We start from the raw sequence: 9473 nt of genomic DNA, 5'->3' as shown, positions 1-9473 counted from the left end.
AATAATAAATAATTTTATTTTATCTCTTCTTTTTTGAGGACAATTCAAAACTGAGTGACTTTGAAGGCAAGCTCTGGAACATAATCTGAGGAAGAAAGAGAGAAAACCTGTATAAGAGGCACACTCGACTCCTGGCGGCCAAGGTTCTGGACGGTGGGGTTGGTTCTTACCTGTGTCCACCAGCGGGTCTTGGTTCTGGCTCTGCATTTCCTCCCTAGGGGGCAGTGAGGAACAGACAAGGGTTGGCGCCCACTCCCCATGTTTACGCACCCCCAGCTGCCCCTCCTCATCCCGCATCCAGAACTCACCTCCTCCTCCTCCTCCTCCTCTTCCTGGAAATGCATTCTCTGGTCACTGCAGGCACCACGACCACCATGGGCACCAGCATTCCCAATAGGATGGCCACCAATGTGAATGCTTCTGGGGTGCAGGGCACAGAAACAGGGACGTGAGAGCGCAGAGAATGGGGGGAGACACTCCCTTTTGGTCCTCAGTTGCCACCTGGAAGGGACTGCATCCCCCTAAATCCCTGGATATGGCTGGTTCTCCCTCCTGGAGGCTGTCGCTCCCAGGGCTCCAAGGCCTTAGCACCACCCCGGGGAGCCCTTTCTGTTTCTGGACACACAACTCCCATACGCCTTCTTGGGGACTGTTCATCCGGCTGGTTCCCTGGAGCCCAGGGTACCAGCAAAGAGTGGCAGCTCTGGAATCGCGTCTGTCAGTCACCTGGGAGCTTGTTAAAAATGTGGATTTCTGGGTCCACTCCAGACCCACCAAATCTGGATCTCTGAGAGTGAGTCCCCGAATGATGTGGAAACAGGCCCTCTCCAGCCCACCCTGCCCAGCCCATCTTGGGCAAAAGGTCAAGTTGGAGAACCACTGGCCCAGATGCTCAAGGGAATGATAGTTTTGGATAGAGTAAAACAATAAAAGGTACTGGAGAAGGCTTAGAGGGATATGAGAGGGGGAAATAACAGCAGGGTGAGGCAGGCAGATCATAGAAGGGAGCTAGGGTTCAGAGAGAAGATTCCAGAGAATGTGGGTAGGAGATGGGCAGAGAGATTCCTTGAGGACCCTGGTCCTGCTAATCTCTACAGATCATATTATTATATCATATATAATCTATATTATATTAATAACATATTATCCATCATAACATATATTATCTGTTATATATCTGTAATAGATACCTGCTCTATGTTAATATTATCTACATGGAATAATGCTGTGGCGGTTGCTGATGGGGAGGGGACTGTGAGGATACAGGGCCTGGGATGAAGTTCTTACCTGGCTTTTCGGGGGGTGGCACATCCCGAGGCTCCGTGCAAAGGTCTCCCCCGTAACCAAGTTCACACTCACAGGTGAAGTAGGGTCCCTGCTCCTGGCACCGCCCATCATTCTGACAGGGGTTCCGTAGACACGGGCTTTCTGCAGGGGTGGAGGAGGTTGGGAGGGGGTTCTGGGAGGACACCCGCAGCCAGGAGAGGGGCTGGGGGCTGGGATCCCAAGGAAGACAGAGGCGGGTCACAGAGACAGGCTGGGGTCCTCCGGCTTGGTTTCCAGTGCTGGCTCTACACTCACTAGCCCTGGGCTCTGGGGAAATCACTCACCCGCTCTGAACTGCATGTTCTTTACTATAAAACGGGGATGCTATGCTTACCCCCAACTGCTGAGTAAGGACTAAAGGAGATCGCGGGAGGCTAACGCTAGGAAAAGGGCCCAGCATAGTGCCTGGCAGAGAGCAGATGCCCCTTTCCATTTGCCCCTCCCAAAAAAGGAAAGGCCTAAGTGAAAAGAGCCGGATTAAATGGCATGGACTTCCACACATCGATGGGGAGGAGTCCCAGGCAGAGGACTGGGAGAGACGGTCCTCAGTCCAGGGCCCCTGGGGTATGGGGGCAGCTTGAGCCAAGGGGCGGTCCAGGCTCACCTCGGAAGCAGCCACGAGTGAGGTTCCCCAGGGTGCAGATCTCCCCAGCACCGCAGCTGAGGGGCTCACACAGCAGGACCCCCAAGCTGGCACAAGTGCAGCGCTGAGAGCAATCCTCAGTCACAAAGCTGTCACCCTGCTGCAGAGAGGAGGGGAGAAAGGCCGGGAGGAGAACATCTGGTTTTCCTACCTGATCTGGCTGGCACCTCCACCGCCCCAAGGCCTCCCCTTCCCAGCCCGGACCTGGTAGTAGATGCCGTTGTGGGTGCAGCCACAGTGGGCCAGGGGAAGGCTCTGAGCGCCACTGTAGATGTAGCCTGGGAGGCTGGCACAGCCTTCCACGCAGGGGCCCTCGCAGTCCCCAGGGGCCGCCAGGTTGGCACAGGAGGGGGGGCAGGGTGTCATACAGCTCTGATAGACAGTATTGGCCGGACATGCCAAGGCTGAGGGGACAGAGTCATAGTCAGAAGGTGGCTGGGCTGGAGCTAGCCCAACAAGTATGGGGAATGTGGGGCTGGAAGCTGGAAAGGGACCCAGGTCACCCAACAGAACACGGAGCACTATGTGGGCAGGGAAGCCAGAACAGCTGGCCGGCTTTGGTCGAGTGTCTTTCGTATGTGACATTAAAGCATATGAAGGAAATGGAGGAGCAAAGATGGGCATTGGTGAGAAGGAGCGGGATGGGGTAACATGGGTGGGGGTGAGGCTTCCCAGGTCGGGGCACAGAGGGGATGAGGTTGGAAGGACGTTGACATGGTGAAAGTTGAAGGATGGGGGAACCAAGGCGGGAAGCCAGAGGTGGGGCCGGTGGTGGGGGCTCAGAGCTGAGCAGAGGGTAGAAATGGCCGAGGGGGTCAGGGGCCAGCTGCTGGGGAAGGTCAGTGCCTCACCACAGCGGGTGTAGTCCCGCCAGCTGGCCAGGGCGGTGCCCGCCTCCTGGCAGATGATGGCGTACCCACTGAGGACCTGGCAGCGCAGCTCCTCTCGCTGTCTGGGGTCCTGGGCGGCACACAGATCAAACACACAGTGCCTGGGGGGTGTCAGGGACAGTTGGGGGATTGTCAGAGAGGGGAGGCCAGGAGACCCAGCTCTGCAGAAGCGGGCCGGGAAGCCCAACAGAAAGACATCAGGCCAGGTGTGTGTGTGTGGGGGGGCAGGTCACAAGGCATAGAAGCCACAGAGAGAAAGAAGGGAGCCAAAGGGAGTGCGGGTCCCAGACGACAGCAGGACCTGGAGAAAGGCCATTCCCACGTGTCTGGGGCCCTTGACTCACTCATGGAAGGGCTCTGGGGCCACAGTCTGGTGACAGGTGGCAAAGGGGCCCTGGGAGTCCATCAGCACCCTACAGGCCTGGGTGCTGTTGCTGAGCTCCAGCTGCTCGGGGCTGCATTCTGACACATGGAAGCCTGACTCCTCCTCTCCCTCTTCCTCCTCTTGTATGGCCCTGGGGCAGAGACAGCGCAGGGCCAGGTGAGGCCCCCAGGACTGTGAACTTAGGGGGGAGGGAGAACGGGGAAGGGGGCGTAAGGGAGCACATGGCACAGACTAGGACCCCCAGGGCAGGTGCCCCCACAGTCGGTCTGAGGAGAATCAGGCACAGCTGGCTGGCTGGGCTCCTGCCTTGGGTGTCCTCCTCTGCTGAGGATATGGGGTAAGCGGGGTATGGACAGATATCAGGCTGTTGCTTACCTCCCCCACCCCTCCCACCACTCACCCCCGGGCCTGGGCCTCCCTGCTCAGAGCCCCAGCCTTCTCACCTTGAGAATCGGACATGGTCTCCCTTGATCTTCACCTCCCAACTGTTGCCAAAGGTGTTGAGGTTCTGGGTGAGGGTGCCATTGGGCAGCATAAACTCATTCTTCCGGTTCTGGTCATAGTTCCCACACAGGCCGCGCACAAGCCCCTCGTACATGCTGGGCAGGGAGATCACTGCAGGAGGAGGGGGCGTCCAGAAGTGAGACTCCCCACCTCTTCTCTTTCCCACCTGTCCTGGCCCCTCCCCTGAAGCTCGGGGCCCCACTCCCAGCCCACTCTCACTGTGCTTGGCCTAAGATGTGGTTTTCCCTCCCCCATTCCAGAAACTTCTCTTCTGCTCTCCTGTCCCCATTCGCAGGTACCTGCGTTATTCCTTCCATCAAAGCTGACGACCAACTCAAAGTTGGTGATCAGATACAGGCGATGGCTCCGCATGGTAACCCGCAGATGCTCATTGACCTTGTAGGGGATGGCCATCTTCTGGTTGTTGACCTGGAGAAGGAAGACAGGAAGCGCAGGGCATCCTGAATCAACCTGACCCTCTACCACTTTTGCCTCTGCATCTCTCTGCACACCTCAGTACCTCTCAGAGCCGTCACTCTGTGGAACGAGATACCCCAGTAGCCTTCGCTATCCCGTGTGGCAAAGGCCTCCCTGAGGTCTGCCCCCTTTGCAGCCCCAGCCCCTTCCCTGCAAAATAATTGGCAAAGTAGATGCCCCTGGTACTTCTTGAGCCTCACTCCACCTTCACACTGCATGTTCTCTCCTCTCTCTACCCATCTCTCTCCAACCTTTTGCTTAATCCCACTGCCCTCCTCTGCCCGTCCCCATGTGGTGAATGTGGCACTGATTCTGACTTCTATAACTAGGCAGCCCCTGCCAGGAACCTCCCAGGGAATGCTGAGTCCTGGCTTCACCTGCTCCAGGCAGCCTCCCACAGCCCAGCCTGTCTCCCCAGAGCCTCCCGGCCCAGGCCAGCTCTTACCACAAGCTCCAGTTCAGCCTGGAGCTGGACTGTATAGCCGTAGACCATCACGATGATTTCTTGCAGGAAGATTGAGCTGAAAGGCGGATACATCTTGTTGCGTCCCTCCACGACCAGGGGCTCCACCCCATCGGGGAGCACGTCCACGGTCTTGACCAGAGTGTAGGTCATGCGGCCCTGGAAGCGGTAGCTGAGGCGATCAAATGTGCGGTAATGCGGGTCCCCGAAAACTGAGCATTGTTCCGACTCTGCCAAGAAGGGCCAACACTGAGAAGGCACCCTGCCCAAATATTACAGCCCCCAGAATCCCTCACCCGCCTCGACGTCTCTGTCGCCCTCACTCTTAGCCCTGAGCTCCCTGGATACTTGATCTTCAACTTTCTCCCTCTCCCAGCCCCGACTAAAAACCTGAGAGGATCTCCTGTCCCATTGCCTCTTTTTGCCCTGAAGGTAGTGAATCCCAGGGAGGGTAACGACTTGCAGGCGGCCCCAGAGCTGGGGTGAGCCAGGATGAGAACTGGGGCCCCTGACTGCAGCCACCCACCCCTGCCTGTGCCTCCTCTCTCCAGAGCCTCCTGGCTGAAGCCCCTCCCAGCCCTGAGCACACCTCTCCCCACCTCCGCGAGGGCCCTCCTTACTGTCAGGAGCGCAGTTGTCTGTGCTGGTGGAGTTGGGCTGGCAGTGGGAGCCAGAGGGGCAAGTGAAGGGCCCGCACTGAATGGCTCCTGCTCTGCAGGCACATCTGTGGGTGCAGCCACGGGAAAGCCAGGTCTTACCCGCCTGTAGAAGCCACAGGAAGAACAAGGGAGTAAGCAGGGAAGAGCCAGTCCTTCCTCTCACCACTACAGCCCAAGCCCACAGTCTGAGTGGCTTAACGGTTACGGTGCCATCTACACGCTTGTGTCCCTGGACTGCCCCCTAGAGGCATTGTGCTTGGTGTCTTCCATATGTTGTTCAGGAGGTACCACTGGATCAATCTTGCAGATGAGGAAGCTGAGGTAGCAGAGGCCCCCTGACCCGTGACTGGTACCGTCAGGAATCAAACCGAGGCCGAGCTCCTTCCGCTACACCGTGCTGTGTCCCAGCTGTTTGGATTCCTCAGGTCTGAAACCCAAACCGTGACCTACTCGCCACCCCCAGGCCTGGCTGGAGGCCATCCTGCCCTGTCCCCAGCCTCCACACCCCAGGCCCATAGAGACACGGGTGCCCTGGCTGACAGAGGCACAGGAAAGGAGAAAGCTCCATCCTCCAGGTGTGTTGTCCCCACTCACTGGGAGGGAGCCACCCTGGGCGTCCTTGCAGCCGCACTGACTCCTGGGCACACAGCGTTGCTCACTGAGCACGTAGCCGGGCAGACAAACGCAGCCCTCCTTGCAGGTGGCGGGGACTTCAGTGCCCTTGCACTGGCCTTCCGGGTCCCCGCAGGACAGTGAGCAGGAGGGAATGCAGGTCGTGTAGGTGCTGAAGGCGGGGCATTGCAGAGCTGGGGGAAGAGGGAGAGGGGGAGACGTTTACTGAGTGTGGCCACGTGCCAGGCCCCAAGGAAAGACATGAATAGCAACGGCTCTCCCAGTTCCCCGTGAGAGACAGAGGTCGGCCAGCAGCCACTGGGTGCCCTTGATGTGTATGGTCAGTGAGCAGGTGGCAGGCGTGTGTGCACGAGGTGTAACGAGAGCTCAGAGCAGGGAGGTGGTCACTCTGTGGGAGGAGTTAGAGCCCCTTCAGCAAAAGTGGTTGTGAACCAACGGCCGTGTTCAGGGATAGGAAGAGCCCACTACATAAAGATGTCAGTTCTCCCTGAGTTCATTTCCACATTTAATATAATCCCAATGAAATACACCAACAGGATTCTGTTTTGTTTTTTAATAGGAAAAGATGATATTAAAGTGGAGATGAAGATATAAACAAATCAGAAAAGCCAGGAAAGCCCCAAAAGAAAACAAAAAAAAGAGCAGTGGGTAGTGAATGTCCCCATCAGAAATTAAAACACACTTTAAACTCTCTGGTCACAACATTGGGTTACTAGTAAGTAAAGACAGATGGAGCAATGGAAGAGGAGAAAAAGCCCGGGTAGGGACCAAATACGTGTGGGGATTTAGTATAGGACAAATTGTGGCATCTTAGTCAGTGGGAAAAGACAGACTGGTCATTTAATAATGCTGGAAAAAAATAAAAACTAAGTTGATTCATATGTCATACTACACACCAGGATAAATCCCCGTGGATCAAACATTTAAATATAAAAAAAAATGAAACCATAAAAGTAGTAAAGCCAGGGGCTGGCCCGGTGGCGCAAGCGGTTAAGTGCGTGCGCTCTGCTGCGGCGGCCCGGGGTTCGCCGGTTTGGATCCCGGGCGCACACCGACACACTGCTTGTCGAGCCATGCTGTGGCGGCATCCCCTATAAAGTAGAGGAAGATGGGCACGGATGTTAGCTCAGGGCCAATCTTCCTCAGCAAAAAAGAGGAGGATTGGCATCAGATGTTAGCTCAGGGCTGGTCTTCCTCACCAAAAAAAAAAAAATACTAGAGCCAAACGTGGGCAAATTCTTTTTTAACTTCAGAGTAGAGAAGGCATTTGTAACTATGGCTTCAAGTGCAGAAGCCATAAAACAAAGACTAATATAATTGACCCCATAAATATATATCTATTGTTTTTCTGCATGGCAAAAAGAAAGAGTCAAAACAAAACAAAATAAAATAAAGAAAGCGTCAAAGATGAAAAGAACAACTGGAAAAATTTCTGTAACTCACAGCACTAATAAAGGGCTACTCTCTGTAATAGATAAGGGACTTCTGTAAAACAGTCCAATAAAGACCAACAAACCAGTGGAAATGGTGAATGGGGAGGAAGAGATGGTTCACAGAAAGGGAAAGTCAAATGGCTGCTGAACATTTCAAAGAATGCACAACCTCATTCATAATAGGAAAAACGCAAATTAAGGCTCTTTTTGTTTTTTACTTATCAGATTGGCAAAAATCCAAAAGCATGATAATGCTTTGTGTTGGTGAGGCTGTGGGGAAATGGGCACTCTCCTGTGTGGCGGGTGAGAAGGTATATTCCTCAAGCCCTGGGGCAAGCCAGTTGGCAACATCTCAAAAGCACAAAGGCACACAGTCCTTGACCCCACAATTCCACTTCTAGGAATTTATCCCACAGATACAGACACACACACAGAAAATCATTATCTGCATAAGATTATCCACTGCAGCACCGTTTGCAATAGCAAAAGATTGGAAACAACTAGAAAGTTCACCAATAGGAGACTAGTTAAATAAATCATTATAAATGAGTTATGATATAATAATGGAATATCAGCTACAAAAGAGAACGAGATGTGGATATCTGACATGGAAGAGAGTATCTGACGTGGAAGGATCTGTGAGCTGGATTGTCAAGTGAAAAAAAGTGCAAAATACTGTGTCTTGTATGCTGTTTGTAAGAAAATAAGGAAAATAAATTTGCATTTGTTTGTATGTGCATATATAGAAGATCTTTGGAAAAATACTCAGATGCTGAGAAGAGCAGGCTGGGAACTAGGCCCACGGGGTCAGGGTGGGAGGGAGACTTTTCACTGGGAAGCTTTAAAATACTTTTTAAGTTTTTGAACCATGTGAATGTATCACATACTAAAAACACTTTAATCATGGGTTTAAAATTTAAAAAGTTCTGGAATTAGAGAGCAGTAATGGTTGCACAATCTGGTAGAGATCCTAAAAACCAGTGAATTGTACACTTTTAAATGGGTGAATATTATGGTATGTGAATAATTTTTTTAAATTTTAAGGAAAGAGCTACAGAAGGATGCCTAGGAGTCTTCCAGGAGGGGAGAAGAAAGAACCTTCCAGATGCAGGGAGCAGTGTGTATAAAGGCAGGGAGGGGTGGAAAGCAAGGCCTGAGTGGGGAACAGGTTTGTGTGGTGCAGGGGAGGCGCGGGTGCACAGGGACAGGGGTGAGAGAGGAGAGGCTGGGACAGCTTGCAGGATCTCGGACATCTCAGAGAGGAGCTTGGACTTGATCTTGCAGGCAACAGCTATGCAGGGGGGTGACTTGATTACACTTCCTTTGGAAAGACAGCGTTGGCGAAGGAGCAGATGAGAAGCAGCCCATGCTGTCCTGGCGGTAGGGGCCCTGGCTAAGAGGGTATTATAAACGGTCCACATCAGAGACGATGAGGTCAGAGATAGGTCGGGAACCACCAGAAAGGAGAACGGGGAGCTTTAAGGGATACACAGAGGGAAACAGGGCTTGGGAGCAGTTTTGGGGTGACTGTAGGGAACACTCACGGCAGAAGCTGCTGTTTCTCCAGATGGGGGGCTTGAGCCCCTGGGCCTTGCAGGCGGCCCCGAAGGCTTGCACAGACTCGCAGAGGACACGGTTTAGCCCTCCAAACTCACAGAGCTTGTATGTACAGCCCAGCAGGAAGGGTTTGAGGACCACGCGGGTGGCGCACTCAGCCCAGGCCGGAGCCTGAAAGGCCGCCTGGCATTGTTCCTGGGCTCTTGCTAGGTCAGCTGGCCTGCAGTTTGTATTCGGTTTCTCCTGCTGTTCTGCTTGGGTCACCTTCTGGTCATCTTGTTGGCATCTGGGAAAGGAAGAGGGTCCTCACAAGGACAGCCACTGCCCCCTCTATGACAATGATTTGGTGCTCCCAAATGACCCCGAAGACCTCTCTTGTCTTCCCCGGGAAGCCGGTCTGAGCTCTGGCCAGCCTTCCATGCAGACCTGGGCTCCTCCCATGTTTCAAAACCAAGAAAGGAAAACATTCATGTTTCCCCAAATAGGTTTCTGGGACCCAGAAG

The 9473-nt window shown here is 53.9% G+C and overlaps 1 protein-coding gene across 1 annotated transcript in view; it reads right to left on the bottom strand.

Moving 5' to 3' along the window:
• ZAN (zonadhesin) overlaps positions 1 to 9473 on the bottom strand; it is a 35839-nt gene continuing 26366 nt past the window's right edge. Inside the window, exons 39-52 of the mRNA XM_087417665.1 lie at positions 8958 to 9256; positions 5942 to 6153; positions 5309 to 5450; positions 4671 to 4918; positions 4048 to 4177; positions 3688 to 3859; positions 3204 to 3374; positions 2821 to 2960; positions 2174 to 2373; positions 1931 to 2069; positions 1288 to 1428; positions 309 to 420; positions 171 to 214; positions 1 to 85 (exon numbers count right to left, since the gene is read on the bottom strand). Of these exons, the coding sequence (XP_087273791.1) occupies positions 45 to 85; positions 171 to 214; positions 309 to 420; positions 1288 to 1428; positions 1931 to 2069; positions 2174 to 2373; positions 2821 to 2960; positions 3204 to 3374; positions 3688 to 3859; positions 4048 to 4177; positions 4671 to 4918; positions 5309 to 5450; positions 5942 to 6153; positions 8958 to 9256 (2191 nt within the window). The 3' untranslated portion in view covers positions 1 to 44. The remainder of the gene's footprint in view (positions 86 to 170; positions 215 to 308; positions 421 to 1287; positions 1429 to 1930; positions 2070 to 2173; positions 2374 to 2820; positions 2961 to 3203; positions 3375 to 3687; positions 3860 to 4047; positions 4178 to 4670; positions 4919 to 5308; positions 5451 to 5941; positions 6154 to 8957; positions 9257 to 9473) is intronic.

The sequence above is a fragment of the Ceratotherium simum genome, chromosome 26 (assembly GCF_057802395.1).
Source record: "Ceratotherium simum simum isolate JZ-2026a chromosome 26, ASM5780239v1, whole genome shotgun sequence".
NCBI classification, from domain to species: domain Eukaryota; kingdom Metazoa; phylum Chordata; class Mammalia; order Perissodactyla; family Rhinocerotidae; genus Ceratotherium; species Ceratotherium simum.
Note: the sequence above shows the minus strand (reverse complement) of the source record. Positions and strands in the feature narration are given on the sequence as shown.